The sequence below is a fragment of the Sceloporus occidentalis genome, unplaced genomic scaffold, assembly GCF_023333645.1.
Source record: "Sceloporus occidentalis isolate IW3139 unplaced genomic scaffold, rSceOcc1.0.p SCAF_6, whole genome shotgun sequence".
Classification (NCBI taxonomy): Eukaryota; Metazoa; Chordata; class Lepidosauria; order Squamata; family Phrynosomatidae; genus Sceloporus; species Sceloporus occidentalis.
In genome coordinates, this window is record NW_028316986.1 from 46,997,675 (window position 1) to 47,022,258 (window position 24,584).

The window sequence follows — 24,584 nt, forward strand, 5'->3', positions numbered from 1 at the left end:
AGTGAATGTTGCTCAGGTGCCAGTTATATGTAAAGTCCCTCTGCGGTGCCTTCTCTCTATCCCACCACCCTCACATGTACATTTGATGGACACACGTGAGCACCTTCTTTGGTGGCTTCTCCCAGGCTACGGAATTCCCTTCCAAAACAGATCAGATTGCCACCCTTCTTGCTATCTTTTCAAAGACAGGTTAAAAAATTTTCTTTATTGTGGCAGGCCTTTGAAGATTAACTGCTTATGAGACCTGGGTCTTGATGTACTGTGCTGTACATCTCCTCCACTTGGTCTCCTCCATACAAAAGACTCTGTGGGGAAAATTTTGGATGCTTAAGTGAAAATGTATTCTGCACCCCTCCTTTAGGAGCTGGCATACAATTGTGCACCCCTGTCCTGTGAAACAGTGAAGTGGCTTTGGATGTCACTTTGCAATGAAGACTCGGCATCCAACACTGCATACTCCCCTTGCAACCATCTCTTGGGGCTGGGGCTGGGTTGTGTGCTGTGCATACAGTGATTATCCACTTAATTCTGTATCATATTAGGAAAATATGGTATCATAACAATCAAAACATCTGTCGCAGTATAAAACTGATTATGAAATTCATAACCAATTTAATTACCAACTCCCATAGTCTAAATTCTCACATACCACATTTACTCATGTAGAAGCTGAGAAATTTTGGTTGAAAAAAGTCAACCCAAAAAAAAACCTGGGTCAATTTATACACAGGTCAATGTAAGAGCTGTACCTTAAGTCTTATCAAAAAAAAAGGAACCATTCCCTTCTCTGAGTAGCAATAGCAATAGCAGCTTCATTTATATAGCGCTTCATACTGCACTAAGCTGTCTCTAAACAGTCTAGTACAGTGGTACCCCGGGTTACGAATTTAATTCGTTCCGCCGCCGCGTTCGTAACCCGGAAACTTTCGCTAGCCGAAAAGCCCATAGGCGCTAATAGCGAAAGCCGCGATTTCGTGCGAAATCGCGCCGAAAAGCACCAAAAAAATTTTCGTAACCCGGAATAACCTTCGTAACCCGGAACTGTTTTTTTCAATGGATTTTTTTCGTAACCCGGAAATTTCGTAAGGCGGCGCATTCGTATCCCGGGGTACCACTGTACTGTAAGCTAAATGCTCCCAACAAGCTGGGTACTCATTTTAGCAACCTCGGAAGGATGCAAGGCTGAGTTGACCCTGAGCCCCTGGCTGGTAGTGAACTCACAACCTTGTGATCTGTGAGTAAGTGGCTGAACTATTGGCATTTAACCACTGCACCACCAGGGCAAAATAGTAGACTGGTAAAATATTTCTCACCCCCAGAAGCAGGAGGAAGGGCTGCTACAGATGTCGGAAAGGAGAAAGACCGATGTCATGCCCAGACTGGTTGAAGACTCGAAGAAGAAAGAAATGTGGAGGAGTCTGACCCTAAGCCTGGCCTTAGTTCTGCCCTGGCAGTGTCAGTAGAAGCTGGTGACAAAGAGAATGGTCAGGAGCTCTGCAGCCAGACAGCACAGCCTTCTGACAATGTTGGCTTTGAGGAGGAGGAGGCCAATTTACCTGCACCTTCTTACAGCCAAAGGAGATCTGAAAGGGCAGGGCTACGGCCCTATCAGAAGTTTTGTATGAGATGCCAAGCAATTAGAGATCAGCTGCACCAGTGGGAGCTGGAGATAAAAACTTGGGAGGAATGACAGAACCTTTATCAGAGGTTAACTGATTTCCCCGGTGAAAGCACCTTGTTCGTGAACTCTCTTGCTGACTTTCTGGATTGGTCCTTTGGACTCACCATTCTGCTTGCTGGAACCCATGACCCTTTTAGACTGCTTCACTACACTGATTGTTTGATCCCGTTGGCTTGAACCTGGACTGGCTATGATCTTATGATCAAAAATGATCATAAGAAAGTGGCTAAACATCTTCCCTTAAGCATAGCAGTCCAGCTATGTGCTTCCATTTTGTCTGCACTAAGAACCCAACTCAAAGTTATACTTTTCTCAGCTGATGCTGTCAATGAAGAGGTCCTGCCCATGCCCTGCAACCAGCCCAGTAGGAAGGAAGGGGTGACCCTCCAGTGACTTGGAGAATGATCACCCTCCTTCCTCTGGTGGCAAAAAGAACCTGGAAAGGGTGAAGCCTCCTGAAGCACCAAGTGGTGGCAGCCTTTTCCTGGTGATGGTGCTCAGGCAGGAGCACTATGGAGGTGAGGGGCTGGTGGGAGAGAGAAGGATGGGCAGTGGAGGATCTCTGTCAGGCCTTTTCCTGCTGCCAGGCTCTGCCATGGGGCAGCCAAGCCTTTCATCCCTGGACAGCCTCCTGGGAACCCAGTGCAGGAAAGCAGGGAGTTGCTACTTTACTCAGAGAAGGGAAGGATTCCTTTCTTAGTAAAAGTTAAGGTACAGTATTAACTCTTATTTAAAAAGGAGCCACCCACTTAAGTGGAGAAAGCCCTGCGCCATTTCCTGTATAGCGTTCACACCCCAGTGCGCTGCGTGCACAAGCCCCATTATTTTCAATGGGGCTCGAGCATAAGAGGAACTTGGCTTACCTGGCAGGGTCCAGAACGGATCCCCCACATAAGGCAAGGGACCACTGTACAGTAAAGCTGTATTTTAATAAGGCATCCAAGATCAGGAATGTAATTTTGAAATTCATTTTGACAGCCCTTTGTATCTTCCAGTGTAAAGGTTGAGAAGAATGCTTACTGTATCTGCCTGATAAAACAGTTGTGCGATAGCTCATAAATCAATCAGTTCTCAGTCAATGAGATTAGAATGTTTTAACTCAGCTCACTTGCTGGTTTATAAAGTACAGGTACATAATTCACAGAGCTAATATACAATGGTGCACACAAGCAGGAAAACTGAAATCTTAGTTCTAATACGTAAACTAAGAAGCTGATGCAAGCCATTTCATTCCGAGGTGCAGCACATGGAATAGGATCCAATCAATCTACATGCAGGTGTTTGAACAAAACCTAGCTCTATGTCTGGTGCTAAACATCACTCTGATATTAGTATTAACAGATAAAGGAGAAAAAGCACATTCAACATATTAAGTACCTTAATAGAATTCAACAAAAACCTCTTTAGAAAAGATTTACAGACTTCTGGTCTTATTTTTATTTCAGCCAACAAATCCACTTTAATCAAAGAAATATAATATTTATAAAAAATTAAGGAAACAAAAGTTGATATGGACAAAAATACTCAGCACATTAGGTTCACTTCTGAAATCAATTAGCAAGAGGTGTTGATAAAAAAAATATTTTATTCTAAGTGTTCTGCACAACATCTTAAACCACAGTACAGTATTGTGAAAGATCAATAAATTTCTTCAATCTCTTCCATTCAAACTAGCGAGAAACATTAAAGGTGCTCACTGACAGCAAAACTGATACATGGATGTTGTTCCAATTAATTGAGGAAACTTACCCAGATTTCAAATCTGTAATCCTTAAAGAGTTAGTTGCATCCAGTCCTACTTTTCCATTTCTGACCACACTGGAAATCAAAGGAGAAAGTGCTGGAGAGATTTTATTCAAGGCAATTTCAGGGGACATATTAATTTGTATGTTGTACTCAGTCCTGTAAGAAAAATAATTGAGAAAGCATCAAATTTAGCTATCCCATTTCTATAATTCTTAAATTATAAGATGTAACAATCCGGAGGCCCAACAGACACAAACATGGTAGGGGTGAAAAGGCAGTGGAGGGACTGAAGGATGCAGAAAATTTAGGAGAAAAATTACATGAATTACATAATTAAAGAAGACGGGCATTTCAATTAAAATCTATAGCATTCCACAGAGGAGGTATGACACTAATGTGTCTTATACTACAGTGTCACTAAAGAAAAGTTAGGAAGAGCAATAGTTAAATGGAGAATGCACATCAGTAAAGAATTGTTTAAAAAGAGGTAGCTGGCAGCTATGTATTGAAGAGTATTTGACATCCTTTTTCAACCTGGTGGCCTCCAAATATTTTGGAATTCAATTTACATTATCTTTCACTGTTAGCCATATTAGCTAGATCTGGCTGGAACTATAATTCAAACCAGTTGGAGAACACCATGCTGGGGAAGCCTGCCCTACCATTCTGAAAGAGTATACCAAGGACCACAAATGGCAGAGAAACCAGTTTTAACTAACTACATCTCACAGTGAATGGGTACATGACCACTCACTGCAACATCCCCAGACTTCCCTTTCATGTGAAGTTGCCCCATACCAACTCAGATCCTTAACCCATTCAGCCTAGGGCTGGAATTTTGCAGTCTTCCGGATGTTGTTGGACTGTAACTCCCAGCAGCCTTAGCAATCACAACAATGGTGAGGAGTGCTGGGAGTTGTGGTTCAACAATGTCAAAGAGGTCCACATAATTCTGAACACTAATCTACTTCAATACAGTCAAGTCTGACGTCAGCTTTCAAAGATCCTATCTTAATGCTCACTGGGTAGCAATAGGGATTTGGAGGAGTTGTTCGTTTCCCATTTATGTAATGGATAAAATATACCGTTCTCCACAAACATGTCATGCAAAAGAGGTTTCAGCCACACATCAGCACCTCCCTTTCCACCATCTTTCCTCTCCTTCCCCTGCCCCAAATCTGCTGTGAAAGTTGTCCCAACCATCCAGGTCATATTTTTGGAAACACTGAGAAGGGGGAAATGATTATCATTTACATCAGTTATGCAGATTTATTGTCAGACAGACTTCGTTGATTTCATCCAAAGTTAGGACAACTTATAATAAGTTTATATTACCACCACCACCCCAAAGATAGAGGGCTATAATTGAAATAAAACGGCATACAGTGATTAGAGTGTCGAACTAGGACTGGATAAACCCAGGCTCAAATTCCCAGTCAGCACTGAAACTTTCTGGGAGAGCTTAACAACTTTAATCATTCCTGACCTAAAATACATCACAAGACCGTGGGGACAAATATGAGGAGGAATGCAAGGCAAGAAACAAATATGTCCATCCACCCAACAATTTGGGCCTTCCAAAATTATTCCATTTCATTTGGGGTAAGGGGTAGTGGTTTGGGCGTTGGACTATGACCCTGGAAACCGGGGTTCAATTCCCAGCATGGCCATGAAACCCTCTGGGTGATCTTGGAAAGTTACATGCTCTCAGACTCTCAGAGGAAAGCAATGGTAAATCTCCTCTGAAAAAATCTTGCCAATGTAACCCCATGATAAGTTCAGCTTAGGGTTGCTATAAACTGGAAATGACTTGATGGCACACAACAATAACAAGGGCAGTGATGTAGTGGTCTGAGCATTGGACTATGACTCAGCCATGGAAACCCACTGAGTGACCTTCAGCAAGTCATGCTCTCTCAGTTTCAGAGGAAGGAACTGGCAAAAACCCCTCTGAACAAATTGTGCCAAGAAAACCTTGTGATAGGCTTGCATTGGGGTCACCACACGCTGGAAATTACTTAAAGCAGGGTGGCTATATGCCCTAACCGCAAAGGAGGACAAGGCACCTTAAAATGTAGGACATTTGAAGAAAATGTAGGGCAAGCTAAAAACATTCGTGTAAATATAAACTCATGCTTCTTACTCATGCTCAGAATAGAAGACACTTGGGAATTCCTCCTGGATAAAAGGATGAAATGTAGGCCATATCCTGGAAAAGGAGGACCTCTGGTCACCTGGACTTGAAGGCACATAGCAACAAGAAGCGTGCATTAGCCAGGAATCTTTGTTGTTGTTCCTGTGTGCCTTCAAGCCATTTCCGACTTATGGCAACCCTACGCGGTTTTCTTAGCATGTTTCTCCAGAGCGGGTTTGCAATTGTTATCCTCTGGGTCTGAGAGAGAGTAACTCGCCAAAGGTCACTCAGTGGGTTTCCACGGCCGGGCAAAGATTCGAACCCTGGTCTCCAGAGTCGTAGCCCAATGCTGAAACCACCGCGCCATGCTGGCTCACCAAAGTTCTTCAGAGACCTAAAAAGCAAAGGATTAACAACAAAAGCAGCTGTTTTTTTTAATCTGTATCAGCTGTTAGAGGCACAAAGTAGTTGCTGCTCCTAAAGTTGTTCCAAACTTTGGTCCTCCAGATGTGTTGGACTTCAGATCCCAGAATTCCTGGCCAAGTTGGGTTTCTGGAAGCAGGGGTCCAAAACACCTGGAAGACCAAAGTTTGGGAACTGCTGAATGACACCAAAGTGCAATCTCGTCCATAAATAGCAAGGGGAGGTTGTTGTTGTTGTGTGCCTTCAAGATGTTTCCGAACCATGGGTTTTCTTGGCAAGATTTGTCCAGAGGGTTTGCGATGGCCATCCTGAGGCTGAGAGAGTGCAACCTGGCCAGGGTCACCTAGGCTGCATCCAGACTGGAGAGATAACCCAGTTTGGCACCGCTTTAACTCTTTGCCTGGCTCTTTGCTATGGAATTCTGGGAGTTGGAGTTTGTTGTGGCCCCACAACAAACTCTATCTCCCAGAATTCCATAGCAAAGAGCCAGGTCAGTTAAAGCGGTGCCAACCAAGGGTTATTTCTCCAGTGCGGATGCAACCCTAGTAGGTTTCCATGGCCAAGCCAGGGTTCGAACCCAGAGTCACAATTCAAGATCAAATCCAACGCTCAGGACCCTGCAGATAAAAACCAAAACAAAATAGGCTCAGTATCCAGGTCTGAGGAGGCTGTGCTATCCTCAGCCCCAGCCCCAGCCCCAGCCCCAGCCTCCCTTATTGGGACCCAGCAGCCCCACACCAGCCCCGTCCCTCCACTGACACACACTCCCCACATTTCAAGGGGGGACAGGGCTTATGAGCCTCCCCTCAGCCGCTGCTGCTGCTGCTGCTGCTGCTGCTGTGGATTTACCCACACAGTGCACTGAGGATGGAAGGAAGGAAGCACTCTGGGACAAACCCTCGCTCAGAAGCCCTCGCCGACAGACAGCCTCACCCACGCGCCTTCTGCGCCTGCGTGGACCCGCCCACTCCAACCGGGATCAGGGAGGGCGCGCGCCCACGCGGGCGCGCTCCCGAAGCCTCCTCCAAAGCTGAGGAGGAAATAAGTCGAAAAGGAGGGGGGCTTTCGAGGCTGTATAGGTGTCTGAAGAAGCGCCTGAAAAAAAGGGGGCGTGTATATATATACTGCATATATATATATATATATATACACACTCTCTCGCTCTCTCTATATATATATACACACACATACATTTATGAGATTATATATATATATATATACGCATATAATAATAATAATAATAATAGGATTTATTTATATGCCGCCGAATCACTGGGAATCCGGGCGGCTTACAGCAGAGGGGATAATAGTTCCCTGCCCTCAGGCTTACAATCTTATATATATATATATATATATATATATGTAAAACTTCATTATAAATTTGTGTGTGTATTTATAAATATGCGTGTGTGTGTGTATCTATGTGGGTATAAATATATGTCTTTATACACATACACATATTTATAATACACACACATATATTTATTATATATATATATATATACACACACATATATATGAAGTTATATATAAATATCTGTGTGTATATATTTATATTTATGAGGTTATACATAGATATATGTATATATATATATATAGTTGCAGTATGTGTGTGTGTGAAAATATATATATATATATATGCTTGTAATGTGTGTGTGTGTATATATATATATATATATATATATATATATTACAACTAATGTATACTAATGTATATACACATTACAACTTTGCCAAGACAGAGAGGGAGAGACAGGGTCCAAAACACACTGCGGAAATAATCCAGTTTGAGACCGCTTTAACTTGCCTGGCTCAGTGCCAGGAAACCCTGGGAATTGTAGTTTATTGTGGCACCAGAGCTCTCTGACAGAGAAGGCTAAGTGTGTCACAAAACTACAGTTCCCAGAATTCCCTCGCATTGAGGCAGGGCAGCTAAAGTGGGCTCAAGAGATGGATTATTTCTGCAGTGTGTTTCGGGGCCCCGTCCTCCTTGTGATGAATGATTATCTGTTCAGTGGGGAAAGACAGGAAAAAAGGCCATGTTCTCTGTGAGAAGAATAGTGGAAAGAGATAGTCAGGCACCCTCAAGGGCAGACCTCAGGAAGGCAAGGACCCCTGGGCAGGCAGAGTCACAGAGAGAGAAAGACTTGGTGCAGCTGCTGTTGCTGCTGTTGCTGGAGCAGCACACTGAGGGCAGGTAGAGCTGGCTGAGGTGTACCTGAGTATAGTGTCCTGAGACATGGCAGTGGCTGAGGTCGTGGTGGTGGGGTCCTGCATGACTGATCTGGTGAGGTTAGTATTGCAGCTGGGATCCTCCTCCCTGCCCTCAGGTTGAATCAAAATAATAATAATAATAATAATAATAACAACAACAACTAATCAATAAAAATATTTTAATTTTTTCCCATCAATTAAATAATTTTGTTTGTATGCAGCCTTTCTCCCAGAAGGGACTCAAGGCGGCTTACATATAAAAATAAAAATATTTATAAATATAAATATAATTTTAAAATTATACACAATTATTCATTCATTCACTTTTACTGCTGCAGTCAACAGACTGAAGGCAGACACAAGTAAATCAGTACATAATAACATAAACGATTTAAGCAGACATATAAATGCAATATTACAATTGTGCAATGAATTCCATTAAACATGTTTAAAACAAGCTATATATATATATATATGGGCTTAATTGGAACATCAAAAACCATATTACCCTTTTTTTCCATAAGGGTTTTGTCCAAATTATTTTACTTCACTTTTAATGTTTGTGGCACATTGCTTTCCGAGTCTTTAATGGCAGACAAAATGAACTTTGCAACTTCCTTAGTAACTTTTCTATTGTTATCTCCTAGTAGGAACTTCAGGTACCAATGATACACAATCAATCTTCTATGCAACCATTCCCCCCCACCAAAAAAAAATCTAAGTTCAAAGTTTATAATGGTTCGATCTTAATAGAGAGACGGGGTATAAATAAATTTTATTATTATTATTTTAAAAGATACAAAACACCAGGAATCCTTTGAAGCTCGAGTGTGATTCATGCGGCCTCCAAGGTGTTGTACTGCAATTCCCAGTATTCCTCATCTTTGGCACTTCTGGTTAAGGCTGTTGGGAGTTGCAGTCCAACAGCCACATGGTTCTTGCCACTGTTTTAAAGAATAATGCTGCTTTAATAGTCGTCGTAACAGGATGATAGGCGTATTGGTTTGAGTGTTGGACTGTGACTCCTCATACTAGGGTTTGGTTCCCCGCTCGGCCAATGAAACTCACTTGGTGAAACTGGGCAAGCACACTATCACAGCCTCAAAAGAAGGCAATGGCAACCCTCCTTTGAATAAATCTTGCCAAGAAAACCCCATCATAGGGTCCATAAACTGGAAACACCTTGAAGGGACACCACAACATCAAAGCCCTGTAGTTAACATGCAAACCAAATCAACACAGTTGTAACACTGGATCAAGGAAATTTAACTTTTTCATTTCCAAAACACTGTTGTTTTACTCTGCCTACCACTGAGTGAGATTTGTTACCAGATTTGCTTAAGATGTACACTTAGCAATACACTCGTATAGATTCAGTGGGACTTAACCCTGAATAAATGCACATAATCGGTGCAAGCTTCTTAGGTATCTTGTTCATAAGTCCAAAATTCATGTTATTGTTTTATGATTATAGTTAGCTCCTTGTATATAATCTTAAACTGAAGAGGTATACGAAGTCTTTATTCCTTTTACTATGATGTGGATCAAGTCCATGAAGGCTCATGACAAAACTTATTTTAAGTGCAACAGGACTCTTTGCAATAAATCCAGAAGATGGTTAAAGTATACTATGGAGTGATTAATCTGTGATTGTGATTCAGAGCCCAAAACACACACACACACACGGCAGAATGAGGCAACTACTTCAGGCTACAGATACTGTGGAATGATAATGATTGCGCTCCACGTATTTCTTGATTTTCCATTTTATATAAGGGATACCATTTTACTATGCCACTGTATTTAATGGGACTTGATCATCCACATATTTTGTTATCCACGGGGGGATCCTGGAACCAAACCCCAACGGATAACGGGCCCACTGTAAAGTATGTTCAGTTTCATCCCAGTCTTCCATCATTATACAGTATACACTCCTCTTCCTGATTTGTCTCCCACTTAATAACTGCTGTCCTCAAAATAATCTACAACTTTCGCAAAATACAACAGTTCTGTTAATAACCTTACCCTTTAACAATAAAAGGCCATCTCAAGCAGGATCAATAATCTAATAGTGCTTTTGCTTATCTGTCTGCTGCCAACCAAATTCTTACATCCAGTTGTGGAAACCTTGGTCCTCCACACTCTTGCGGTACCTTACCATTGATTTTGCTGACTGGGACCTTTGGGAGTTTCAGTCCAAAGCATCAGGAGGACCTTTGTCTGATACTATACTGGCCCATTATTCTCACTGATTACCTTGCGCATAATGTTACTCAAATGCTAAATAATTATTTGGCCAGTGGATTTCAACTTTGTTGCCCTCAGGGAGGCCTTCTCTCATTCAGTCATCTCTCAGTGTCCCTTTGCAAACTCCTTCAAGTTTTAGAAGCACAGGGCACATCAAACACCTTGAGATCACACAAGACAACTACCAAGTCTGTTAAGTCTATCTGTCATTGTAGAATGCTTCTACTTTTCAGAGCAACATCAGTAATAGTAAAAGTAAGCAATCCTCTATGCAACAAAATTATCTGGTTTCAGATGCCACTTTTTAAACTTTATTATCTTCATGGTGTCTTTTAAACCCTGACTTCCCCATCCAGTTTGGATCTATGCTGGTTTTATCAATTACCAACAAGGAGAGGGGAGGAGAAATTATATTTCGTCACTTCCTGGCAACTGGAAGAAGTCTTGTGTATTTCTCTAATGCCAGTGGAAGATACCTTGCAGACATCGTTATCACTGTGAAAGCTTGATCAAACAGTTGCAGATAAATGCTGGTTTTAGGAAGGGATTAGGGCAGAGCCAAGTGGCAGTTGGCCTCAAACTTGTGCTAGGGTCTGCTGTCTTAACTCTCCCTCTGATCATTTTATCTGAATTTCCAAAAAAAGACTGCATCTTGTTAACACCACTAGAAGGGCCTTTTCCATCTCGGCCCCCACCCTCTGGAACTTGCTGCCCATCGAGCTCCGTTCAGCACCCTCCCTGGCCCAATTTAAGAAGGGGCTAAAAACATTCTTTTTCAAGCAGGCTTACCCCTGATTCTTTGCCCTGAGAGTCCTCTTTCCCCCTCTGTCAGTTGTTTGCGATCTGGCACAAGTTCTTTTATTACTGTTTTAATGGTATTGTTTTTATAAATTGTATTGAATATTACTGTTAACCGCCCTGATGGTTCGAAGGGCGGTATATAAATAAAGTTATTTTATTTATTTATTTATTTATTTATTTATTTATTTATTTATCATTCCTCGTTAGCTACAAGCCTTCTTGTCAGTCTTCCACAAGCTATATTTCTTCTGGGAAGAGGCTTTACTTGCAGAGAGTCATTGATGCTCAGTAGCAAATGGTATTCTTATCAAAAGTTCTGACGAATCCCTGTCCTAAGAACATAGTTTTAAAAACACTAATTGAAGGAAATATTTGAGGCACATTATACTTGCATATCAATAATACTGCAGTAAGTTTTATAATAATTCTAATTCATATTAAATGACATGCATTCCTCTTTACTCCAATAGAGTTTGTATCCTTTATTTAGACCTAATTCATTAAAGGAGGCTAAAGTTGTTGTTGTTTTTAAGTGTGCCATGTCTTAGATTGTAAAATCAATCAGTATTACTTGTGACCATAGATCATTATAAAACATAACACAATACAACAGTCAACATATTCTGTTTTGATGTGTGATAAATTTCTTCTTGGATGCCAGGACAGACTCTTTCAGCTTCTTCCTCTTCTGCCTCTGTAGTAGAAGCATATGCTTGGATTATGATATTAATAGGTTTTTCATGAAGTCTTATTGATATTATTTGGCTAAACCTGACTACTTTTACTACATCTCACCTCACTATTAATGCCACCCTTAGATTGTCATTTCCAGAGTAAAATACTATGTAATATTTAAAATGATCCACTTTTGCTTGCTCATGTGAAGTGTTTTATGTTTATAACAACATTTGCATAATTTAAACCTTCCCATGATTCATGTTTCTAACATTCCATGTTCCTTTCATATACTTTGTGAAGCTCTGGACTTGTATTTCCTATCTGAGCATGTCAGCTGAACATATTTTACCTGAATCCAGTTATGTCATTAGACACAGTATTATTTGCATTTGCCATTTGCTTTACTCCATTTGCCAGTTGAGTGTCTTTCATCCTCTGGAAACCTCACCTTCTTTCATTTAGGATTGTCTCATCATAGGGTTTCCAAAGTAAAAGAAATTCAGATATGATTTACCAGTGCAGTACTAACAAGAAGAATTACTGTTTCAGTGGAATTACTTCTGTATCCCATGCATGCTCAGCTTGAGAGAGGATAAATGGAAATATAAAATATGAAGAATGGATTGAGGACATGCTCACTACATTCCTGTACATTCCCCTAGTATCTACCAATCAGGAAGTGTCCCAGAATAATAACCACATATCGTCCACACAGTGAGAACTAATGTATGTGTAATTGGTTAGTCCCCACGAGAGCAGATCCATTCCATCAATTGTTGAATGGTGAGTCGACATGTAGATAAATCTAATGTATTCAGTGGATCTCCTCTAGTAAGGACTAAAAGAGAATATAGCGAATGTAGTCCATGTGTAGAAAGGTTCATGAGCAGGAATACCAGTGATCTTCCAGTGCCTCTGTCATGATGGTGGTACAGCTCAGGTGCTGCTGTCATCATGCAGCTTGTAGCAAATCTGAAAGCTGGCACATCCTCTGTACAGGACTGTACTTGGACATAAACTAAAAATAATTGAAGTTAAAATGGAAAAACTTTGTAATAGATTAAATAAAATACACAGAGCTATTCTGGAATAATGCTTCCACTTTGAGAACAGGAGAAGCTAATACCCTGAAACTGAGCACATATGCTTCTTTATGATGGACAAATGGTATTTGAAATCTTACCCTCTTGTAGGTTTTCATTTTCCTCTGGGTTACTATTTTTACCTTCTAAAGATAGGAACAATATCCTGTTTTTTTGTCCCACAATGCAATTGCTCACCTCTTCTAATGTGTAATCTTACTGGCTAAAGAATAACAATTTAGAACATTTGCCTCTGCACAGAGAAAAGGAAAAGGGAGCATCAGACCACCAGAGTTTTTTACCCTAGGTCTAGTTAGAGATGAATGAAAAATCCATGCAAGTGGTTTAATCTTATGTATATCTACTCAAATGTAAACATCTTTTGGCACCATGAGGATTAACAAGTATTATTTGACATAAGCTTTTGTGGATGGCAGCTCACTGCATCAGCTGAATGTCTGCAAAAAAATAAAACCACTTTAGTCTTTAAAGTACCACAAAACTCTTTGTCTGTTTTGGTGGAGCAGACTCAAATTGCTTCCTCTTGGATATTTTTACTCAAAAGTAATTTCTGTGAAGTTTACTGGGGTTTACTCCCTAGTAAATGGGTATAGGTCTATAGGATAATAGTCTGACAATGTTTTCATAAATACACTGACACTTAATTTAGTGAAGTTTTCTTTTGAGCAACATGACATTTAACTTCTGGTATGCCACACATCATTGGTGTATTATTACTTATTTTGAGACTTCTGTCCTCCTTTCACTTTGGGAACATTCTTAAGTTTGATCCTTACAAATATGAATTTGCAAAAGTATTGAATATACTGAGACAAACAGACAGGCAGGTAGACAGGTAGGTAGGTAGGTAGGTAGGTATAAAAACATAGTTGCCTTTTTCAAAAACTATGGAGTCTAGGATAATAAAAAGTTGTTTGTTTGTTTGCAGTCTTTAAAGGTGATTCTGGATCAGAGGCTGCATCTGCACTGCAGAAATAATCCAGTTTGATCCCACTTTAACTGTCATGGTTCAATGCTATGAAATTCTGGGAACTAGTTTGTTGTGGCACCAAAGCTTTTCATATCTTTTTCTATTCTGATTTCTCTTATTTTCTGACTGGTGTCATAAAAAGAAATCAAATATCTCATCTTTCCTGTCTAATTTCTGTCTTTTTTCTCAGGGGCTTAGCCAATATAGGGAGAGATTAGTGGGCCTGTGATTATGGCAAACTCCAGCTCTATCAAGGACAATCTTGGGATGTCAAGGGAATCTCAGTCACCTGCCACCACTTCTAGCCTTGGGGATACCGAGACCCAAGTGTCAAAGCATCAAAAGAAGAAGAAGAAGAAGAAGAAGAAGAAGAAGAAGAAGAAGAAGAAGAAGGTGACTCAGGCAGAAGAGGGAGAACCCTTTATATGAGACCACAGTGCAAATCACTGCAAACACTAGGCCCAGATTGGGTGCTGGGAGGTGAACAGTGATCAAATGAGACAGTGGGTGAGTAAAGTTTCGATTTCCCACCCCCATATTAGTGGGTTACCACCTACACCTTGACTTTTGAGACTAGCTGCATGCCATTATCATCATGAAAATGCCAGGCACATCAGTGTTTTCCTGCCAAATACAACAGATCCCATCCTCTGCACTAGCATATGAACAGGAACGTCACAAAAGAATTGTAAGGGTGCCAAATGTGGATTCCCCGAAGCAATAGTAGTTGTCCTTTTCCATGCTGTCCTCCCCAAAAGTATGGGAGTATACAGTTCCTTTGTATGAGAGGGGGTGATTTTGTCTTAAGCATTTTGATTGCAACCACCATGGTGTGTAATGGACACAAAGCCTGACATGCTGGCCATTTTATGCATTGAGGGAAAAAAGTAAAGAGGCCTGTAGAAAAGGGCCTTCACAGCCATGAGAATAAAAAGAGAAAACAAATAGACTTGCCTACAGTACCTTCATCAGATGAAGAATGGGGAGAGGACTCAGTATCTCCTGTACTGTGTGAATATGAGGAGAGGAAGCTTTCTGTGGAAGAGGATAGCCCTGATGGAGGAACACCATCTTCTGCCAGGCATTTTCAGACTGAGGATTTTGCAGTGTTAATACACAAGGCAACTAAGATGTTGGAATTGGCTTCCTCCAACCCAGATCAGTCTAAAACAAGAATCTTGATTTGCCACAAGGCAAGAGTGACTCTTTCTAAAGCAGGGCCTTCAACAATAGATCTACCATTTGCAGCTGATTACATGAAAATGGTCAAGGAAGAGTAGACTGAACTTGCCACACTACACCCAAAACTTATGTCTGTTAAGAAGCTTCATAATATATCTCAACAGGTGATGTCAAAATGACAAATACCTATAGTAGATGCTGCAGCATTAACCCTGATATCTTTTTCCATTTGCCCTAAAGATGGAGTAGACACTGTTTAAAAACAAACCCTGAGAAGGCCTTATTTGACAGATGCATACAGTCAGTCCTCTGTATGCATCAATTCAACCATTCACAGCTTTAAAATATTGAAATATATATATAAATTCCAAAAGAAAATCTTGATTTTGCTATTTTATATAAGGGACACCATTTTACTGCATCACTGTATTTAATGGGACTTGAGCATCCACGGACTTTTGTCTCCACAAGGTGTCCTGGAACCAAACACCCCAGTGAATACAAAGGTTCCACTGTACATCTGTGGTTTCCACTTAATATGCCTGAGTTCACCCACCAATTAGTCAGGGAGCTTTGGTATGTCCCGTGCAGTGGCTTTTATCCACTTTCATAATTGGGAGATTTTTCTCTGTAATTTACTCTGTTGGGAACGGTATATGGGGGTTTCTCCCCCTGGTGACAGTTCCCTCAAAATCTACTTACCACCTACCAGAGCAATGAGGAGAAGCAGTCCTCTGACAGGATGTTTCCACCTCCATCCCTGAAAAGAAGCAACTCCCAGCTAAGACCTGTGTCAATACGGGAATTAGAACTGACTCCTGCACATTTGGTAGTTACTTTGGGAGGTTTTCTCCTGTTGTGAATAGCAGGGAGAATTCCAATGTAAATCCATTAAAATCACTGTGTAGACCTAGAAAAATCGCAATCTTTTAGCTTCATCTATCATGCTGGTAAAGCTCCTTAAGGTTACAATTGTTCAAGATATATTTCTGGTAGACTACAAAGTCCTAACAAATTGATGTTTCCCCATGAATCACAGATCACGAACTATCACGTTATCTTTTTTTGCTGATCCATTTCCCTATACAATTCCTCTTTTGATGCATCCACATAAATCAGTATTGTTCAACATAGTCTTTAGTTTCAGTATTTATTTTCAAAGAGACCTATTTGTCTCCTGAGATTTAAAAATTGTTTTGGATGCTTCTTAGAGAAAAGAATCTACTTAAGTGTTCAGTCCTTATCTTTATCTACATTACTCCACTCCCCAAGATCTTAGACTGTTTCATTTTCCCTTTGTGTTTTTCCTCTCCCTACCTGCACCCTGAATACTGTGCCATCTTTCATATCACCTGATGTGCCTGGAGCCTCCAGCTCCTGATTGCCATCCAACCTTAAACATGCCTAGGAATATTGAATGAAACATTTAAGTTATCACTCTGTTGGATTATTAATAAACCTGTAAGTAAATCTGTTTAGCCATGATGCAGCAAATATGCTGTGTGCAACAGTATGTAGGAATTCATTTTAAAGAAGTGAACATACTGACATTTTCTCAGAATTATCTAGTATGGCCGTTTGGAATTTCTGATGTATGCTATTTCAGTGTTTTGTAACTACATGTTATATTCCTTGATTAGCTTGGCATTTGTGGCTGTATTTATCCCCCAAAGACTCATATCTGGATATATGGACATCCTGAGTCACTGAAAACCTTATTGAAGACACTGTGATGTGTGTCAGAATCCTCACAGCCAACTGTACTGTCATTCTTTTCTTTTATTCATTAATTTGATTACAGCCAAACTTCAGATGAAATGACTTAATCATATATTGCCCGTGCAGTTTTTCTATTTCCTTGGGCACAGTCTGAATGCAGGCACAACAGTGGCGTCACTAGTGGCTGTGAGGGGTGCGAACTGTATCCATTGACACCATAAGGGGGGGTGACACCACTACTCCTCAAACATCTGTATTTTGGCAGAATCGGGCTGTGGCATTTATCTTTCTCCTTTTAAAAGGCTTTAAGAGATGGGAGTGGGGAGAAGCTCAGTGGGAGGAGAAAGGAGAGCCCCCTAAAAAAATTTAAAATTAAAATTGCAAATTTTTAAAGTTTGTTTTTTAATTTTTTTGAAATTTTGAAATGTTTAAATTCTTTTTAGCTTTTCTTTTAAAATATATATTTTAACCAAATCCTTACTGTGTATATGTAAATACATCTAGGCTTTGTGTATGATATTGTAATTTGAAGGTATAATTTTAATTTTGTTAGTTGTTTATGTCACAACTATTAGCATTACATTCAATGATGTATGGGAATTATGATTTATGAGTAACATCAGTGCAAAAAAGTATTTGTAAGGATTCTGTATGGTGTGAAATGAGAGGAGGTCAGTGACAGGGGTGACACCATGAGTAACTGCACCGAGTGACACCAACCCTAGGGATGCCATTGAGGTGCAAAACAGACATCAAAACTTTTGAAACTTAATTTTTATTTTTGTTATGTGCCTTTAAGTCAACTGTGACTTATAGAGACCATGGGGTTTTCTGGGCAAGATATATTCAGAGGATGTTTTCCAATGCCTTCCTCTAAGACTGAGAAAGCATGATTTGTCCAAGGTCACCCAGTTTCCATGTCTGAGAGGAGATTTGACCTCTGATCCCCCAGAGTCCTAACCAAACACTGAAACTACTAAACCATGCTGCCTTCCATGGAATGCTTAAAATAATAGTAGATTATCTAACAGGTTGTTGTTGTTGTTAATTACCATCAAGTGTACTTCAACATATGCTTATTATTTTAAGCATTCTATGAATGGGAGACCTCCAAGTCACCCTGTTATAAACAATCTTGCTCAGGTCTTCCAAATTTAGGACTGTGGCTTCCTTGATTGAGTCTATTAAACTGTAATGTGGCGTTCCTCTTTTCCTATTGCCTTCTACCTCACCAATCATTATTGTCTCTAATGAGTCATGTCTTCTCAGGATGTGTCATCTTGGCTTCTAGGAATAATTCAGGCTTGATTTGTTCTTGGAACCATTTTATAATAGAATAACTGGTCCTGTTTTCAAAAGGTCACATGAAAAGCCAGATATCAGAGGCTTAGTGATGGCGGTGGGTCAGTGCACACCCCTGCACTTTTCCATGCATACTTTGTTCTTCAAGGTAACACAGTACAGTAAAGCACAATCAACCATGGAATGTTTCTGGTTAAGGAAATAAAAATAATGCAATAGTGAACAGTTATTATCAGCAGGTAGTTTGTAGGATGATATCTGAGCATGACATTTATATGAGCAGTAAGTTCAGTTACCTCGCTCTTTAACTTAATAGAGTAACTGTCTCCCACTGGATGCACCATCGGCATCTGAAGCTCAATATGTCCAAGACCGAGCTTCTTGTTTTCGCTCCTTAGCCCACCCTTCACTACTCCTTTTCTATTTCTGTCAATAACGTCTCTATCCAGCTGGTCCAGGAAGCCCGCAGTCTTGGTTTCATCTTTGACTCCTCTTTGTCATTTATCCCTCAGATCCAGAATACAGCCAAAGTCTGCAGATTTTTTCTCTATGATATCGCCAAAATCCATCCATATCTCTCAGCTTCTACCGCAAAGACATTGGTCCATGCCCTAGTGGTCTCACGACTAGACTACTGTAACCTCCTCTTGGCAGGGCTTCCCCTCTCTCATCTCCACCCATTAATTTCTGTTCAGCATTCAGCTGCACGCATTATTTCACTCACTCACCGTTATGATCATGTCTCCCCTCTGTTGTCTTCCCTTCACTGGCTCCCTCTTCTTTTCCACATCAGGTACAAACTTTTGCTATTCACCTTTAAAGCCCTGCATGGGCTGGCCCCTCTTTATTTAACCGATCTTCTCTCTCCCTACATCCCTACTCGCACTCTCCGCTCTGGTAGCCAAAGTCTCCTCTCTCAACCTAGGATCTTCTCTGCCCCATCCCGGATCCGTCCCTTCTCTCTTGCTGCCCCTCATTCCTGGAACCTTCTTCCTCTGCATGCACGGCTCATCACTTCCCTAACCAGCTTTAAGGCTGAGCTGAAAAACATATTGTTTAGGGAAGCGTTCTCAGGGAATTTGTGATTGTCATCTGGCTGTCTGATAATATTTGATGTGATGTGATTGTTTTATATTTGATGTTTTTAATTTGTTTTTTCTTTTCTATATGGTAATTTTATCTATTCCTCTTTTTAATTGTTATTATCTTAGAGTGTACGCCTTGGGCAGGCTTTTATATACTCTTTAATTTTACCGACTTTGTACAGCACTGTGTATAATTACAGCGCTTTAGAAATAAAGTTTAATAATAATAATAACTGTTAATCTACCTAAAAATTTAAAAGGGATTGCAGTGACTGCGAGTATATTTCCAGTCAGAATGCAAGGTGCTTGTGATAACATTAAAGCCTTAAGAACCTTTATAATACAATACTTCAGAACCTCTTCCTCTGTATATACTTGTGTGAGGGCTGTGAGGTTTTGGAAGGGTCGTTTTCTGTGGTCCACAAATGGAAATAATATACAGTGTGAGGATGTGGGAGAGGACCTTATTTGCTGTGGTGTCCCAGTTTTCCGATAGCCTCCCTTTAAAAGACATGATTGGCACTATCATTGATTTGATTCCTTCAGCAAGTAAAAACTAAGCTTAAAAAAAGCTAAAGCCATTGCAATCCAGTTGATTGTATCTGATTGTTTTAGATAGTTTGAAACTGTTTTAACTGGTTTTAAGCTTGTCCAATTTTTTTAAAATATGCTTCTAGTGTGTACAAATTATACTGTTTTGAATTGTTTTAAACTGTTCAGATTTATTTTATTGTATGGTACCCTGAGATCTTTGGATATAGAATAGGATATAAAGGAATGTACAAGAGCAGGGAGTTGCCAAGCTGCCTGTTAAAGGGGTGTACAAGAGCACAGAGTTGCCAAGTTGAAAACCTCCATTCATCCCTAAGGTCATTGTGATCCCAGCCCAGAGCATAATGGCACTGATCTATCCCTGTTCTTTCAAGGAATTCAAATGCCCATGCCCACCTCCCTGTTTCCTTAACAATGCTCAGAGGTATGTTAGGTTGAAAGAGAGAGAGAGAGGAAAAAGAGAAGTAACTGGCCTAATATTATTTTAGCAGCTTTGTGGATAACTGAGCCATTGAATCTAGTTCTCCTAGGTTCAAACTGGGCATTACTGTATATACTCATGTATAAGTCTAGAAATTTTAGTCAAAAAATTGACTCCAAAAACCTGGATCAACTTAACCACAGGTCAATTAAGTCCTGTACTTTAACTCTTATAAAAACGGAACCATCCCCTGGTGAAAGGCAAGAGCATCATCTGTCCTGGAAGCATTCTCTCATCCATTCAGACTTCAGTGTGAGCACAAACAGTTATGTCTGCTGGAATTTTGTAAGTTCTTTAGCATTGTATTCCTTTGCATGCTCCTAAGTTTTACCCTCGACTTATCTACGGGTAGATTCAGAATCCATAATTTTGGCCCTAAAGCCTGTCCTCGACTTATACATGAGGTCGACTTATAGTCAAGTATATACAGTAATCACTGGAGTGTGCTGGTTCTGTGGTTCAGAACTAGATTGCTAGGCAGGATCTATAACTATCTGACTCTTAATAGGCAGTTGTGTGGCATTATGTTGTATGGCAGGGCACATATCCTTTCCATTGTAAAAAAAAATCAACAATTCACTATGGTATGAGACAGGAATACATAATCATGTAGAAAAATAAAAGAGTATAGAGAAATGTTGGTTGGGTATAAAACAGTGCTACATAATGAGCAGGAACAAAGACTGCTCTGTGTTGAGAGGATTGTAACAATATTTGGAGTAGAGAGTAGTCATTTTAAGACGGTTGAAGCAGAAACAACAAAAAGTTGTATGGCACCTTAAAAACTTCACAAATTTTATTTGCCCCTAGGCTTTCATGAGCTGCAACTCACTGAGGAAGTTCACTGCCTCAACAGGCTGCAATGCACCAAAGCTTGTATGAATTACCCATTGATGTATTATTTATATGATATATATTGTATATCTTGCCTTTCTTCCAAAATGGAACCCAAAGAGGCTAATGGGTCCCAAAACAGTCAAAGGGGAAAACCTTGTGGTGCCCCAAAGGTACCACAGGACTTTCCTTGTTTCTTGGATGGTGTTCCTCTTGCAATTAAAAACAGAGTACAAGTGTTTGGGAAGAGGAATGGACTTTTGCAGGACATTTTCTCATCCTACAGTACTATACTACCTAGACCTGTTGGTGTGTTTTTCCATGTGTATGTATGTAGACTAATATAAATGTTTATTATATTTGAAGGCTAATTTATCCCAGCTGTCATTTCCACTTCACACACTCTTCCCTGTTTTCCAGAGCGGTGAGGTCGCTGTTTGTAGTAGTAACTATTTCCATGGCAGTAGACTGTGATGCCATTGGGGAAGATTGAAGCATTCCACTGAGTACTGGCAATTAAAAATTATGGATTGTGAGATAAGGCTTGCGTTTACCATGCTCCTCAGTGTTATAGCCTAGCCCACATGAGGTTTGGAAACTATTGCTTAATTCTTAAGGGACTCAATATGGGTAATGGAATAAATGAATTGGTGTCGTTTGAAACTACAGGAAAACAGTTGTATCTAACTCAAACTCTCCTTCTGTACTAAGTAGAGAGTACAAATATAAGCAGTAAAGAATGACTATAACTTATTCTCTGAATTTCCTAACTATTTCTGTTGCCATTATTGTATATTGTTGTTGTTGATAGTGACAATGATGATGAATTTAGTATTATTATTGATGTCCTTTGAGCATTGCAGTTTGCTTATGACAAAGACACAATTTTTGTTTCTTTACCTCCAAAGAAATGTTCAGTGAAATAACTTGTTTTATCCATGACATAAGCAAAAGTGATGTAAAGAATTACAGTGCGCCCTTGTTTCACACGGGGATCCATTTTGGACACCCCCCCCACCACGTAAAACAAAAAGCGTGTATGCTCGAGCCCCATTAGAAGTAATGGGGCGTGCAGCGGTGGCATGCGTGCGCCATGGGCACATGTGCCATTGTTTCTTCCGGCGCATGGCGCTGGAAGAAGCAGTACTGCTTTCAGCATATGCCAAAAGCAGCATATAATGCACCTGCGTATGACGCGGGTGCACTGTACATTTTTCTATGCACAGTAATGCTGCATGCAATATGTTTACTGGTTGGTGCTTAGTCTCAGGTTTGTTTTATAGGATTGTGGCCTTAGTCTTCCTTTATTTTCTTTTAATTGTTTGTTTATTGGTGGAACAAATATTTCAGTAAATATTTGTATATGGGAAGTATAAATGCACTCCCAATAGACATGCTTTGCCCCATTCACAATCAAACAGATTTGCAGTCAGACATTTTTGGATTAGCCCTTTGTTGAACTGCACACCTAGAGCCTTATTGCATCAAACAAGAAAGCCAAAATGAGCCAGGAAAGTAGCTGCTTTCTTCATGCCTCTTCACATGCCATCATAGCAATTCCTTTCTCTTCCTGAGGAGATGTTCATAAAAGCATGCCTTTTGTCAACATGTTTTTCCAGCATGACAGAAAGAATGCATGCTTTTATGACCATCTTGCTCAGGAAGAGAACAGAAGTACCACAGCAGCATGCAGAGAGGCATGGAGAAAGCAGCTACTCTCCTACTCCATTTTGGCTTTTTTTTCTCATGTGATAAGGCTCTTAATCACAAAAGGGGTGTCCTTCCAGTATTTGAAGCAATCATGGAAAGACTTATTCTCTTTATACAAAAGAACTTAATGTAGTGCACAGAATAGTAGATTTTTATCCCAGTAAATGTACCATTTTAGAACATAATGTCTCATGGTGCTCTTCAGTGAGTCATAGGCGCTTTACAGATCACCCAAAAAGGGTGGTCTGCTGACGCTGCCGGTTGCTGCGTCCGGGAACCGCAGTGGCCAAACCGCGTGATTCCCGGACGCAACAAAAAGAACCTGCAAAAAGCGGGTTCTTTTTGCACCATAGAAATGATGCAGCAAGGTGCCAATGGTGCACTCGCGGCGTCATTTCCACCGCGCGACGTGCAGACGCTATGCGTCTGCAACGTTAAAATGGCAGCACCCGTGTAGAACAGGTGCCACCATTTTGTATGTGCTCGGCGCGTACTAGGGTTAGGGGTGTCCGGAAAGGACACCCCTTTCTAACCCTAGTACGCGCCGAGCGCGTACTAGGGTGCCCGTCTGTAATGGGCCATAGCACAAAAAAACTAGAAGTGACATAGTCTGGTTGTCAAAAGATTGGTCCCAATGCTGCAGGTGGGCATGTGAGACAGGGGTAAAATACAAGAACTGTATCTTATAACATAGCCTCATCTATGGCCTGACTCACAATATACTAGAATTCTCATTGTGGTTATAAAATGCCCAACAATTCATTTAATTTTTTTTAATTGGTGCATAAATTCTGGTGCAAAACAAATCTTTATTTAAAAGTGCAAACATGGCAAACAATAAATACAGAAACAACTTTCAACTGACTAAATGTGGCAATAATAAATTATTTATTGGGACCTGACTACATTTACATGTAGATTGGGAAAATACCTGGCCTTATACCAAGAGCACCATTGCCAAGGGACCATTCCAGCAGAGGAACCCATTCTTCCCCTGTCAAAATGCTCCTCTGCATGGAATTTCAAGTTACCTGTTGCTACCAGGCAGCTTGTAAATACAAGGCTATCTTAGGTCTGCCTTACATAGGCAGCAAAATTAGATAACAGAACAAACTATAACAGTTTCATACTACAGGTGGGATTAACAATTTTAAGGCTCTTCTACATTTTAGAAAAAATCCAGTTCAGGTAAAATATAACAGTGAGAAGGTTGATTAGAAAACTTTATTTGCAGTGTACTAGTTTATTTATGTATTGGAAATTGTTTGGTTTTAGATAGACCAATAATTCAAAACTGGTATTTATCATCTGCAGTGTGGAGTATTGAAGTGCATTGTAGCACTTCAAGCTTCTGCCACCTTATTCTCCTGGCTTGCTTAGAGGCCTTGGGAAGTTCTATGAGAAGGGGTATAGATAAGTCATTGGTGTTCTCTGATTAATTATTGTATAGTGTTGTTCTTTTTACAAGATTGTAATGTTTCTATTACAGTTCAAAAGGGAAGTGGTGCATTCGCACCAGAAAGGCAGGATAAGAAAAGTGGTCTCATGCTCAAAATGGATGGGGTAGGCAGCTAAAGAAGTGCCAGGAAGCAGGCACTGAACTAAGGATGTGGTTAATTCTGAGGTTAAGAAGAGATGGGGAAGATGCAGCCAAAGACGAATCATATACAGTAATCACAGTTCAACTCTGGGTGCTGTAGTCATGATGGCATAATTTCC

At 40.4% G+C, this 24,584-nt stretch overlaps 2 protein-coding genes across 7 annotated transcripts in view; one reads left to right on the plus strand and one right to left on the minus strand.

The window, feature by feature from the left end:
• The window catches only part of LOC149310706 (BRISC and BRCA1-A complex member 2), a 165,281-nt gene extending 158,297 nt beyond the window's left edge, over window positions 1-6,984 (minus strand). The window contains exons 1-2 of one of the 2 annotated variants that reach the window (XM_089529561.1): window positions 6,838-6,984; window positions 3,431-3,583 (exon numbers count right to left, since the gene is read on the minus strand). In XM_089529561.1, the coding sequence (XP_089385687.1) occupies window positions 3,431-3,558 (128 nt within the window). In that variant the 5' untranslated portion in view covers window positions 3,559-3,583; window positions 6,838-6,984. Of the gene's footprint in view, window positions 1-3,430; window positions 3,584-6,743; window positions 6,800-6,837 lie in introns of those variants that run through there. The other variant, XM_089529562.1, reaches the window with a different exon arrangement.
• Window positions 6,985-8,018: 1,034 nt separating this feature from the next.
• The window catches only part of RBKS (ribokinase), an 88,515-nt gene continuing 71,949 nt past the window's right edge, over window positions 8,019-24,584 (plus strand). For 2 of the 5 annotated variants that reach the window (XM_089528358.1, XM_089528361.1), the window contains exon 1: window positions 8,019-8,181. In XM_089528358.1, coding sequence (XP_089384484.1) covers window positions 8,024-8,181 — 158 coding nt within the window. In that variant the 5' untranslated portion in view covers window positions 8,019-8,023. Of the gene's footprint in view, window positions 8,277-14,351; window positions 14,508-24,584 lie in introns of those variants that run through there. The other 3 variants (XM_089528359.1, XM_089528360.1, XM_089528363.1) reach the window with 3 other exon arrangements.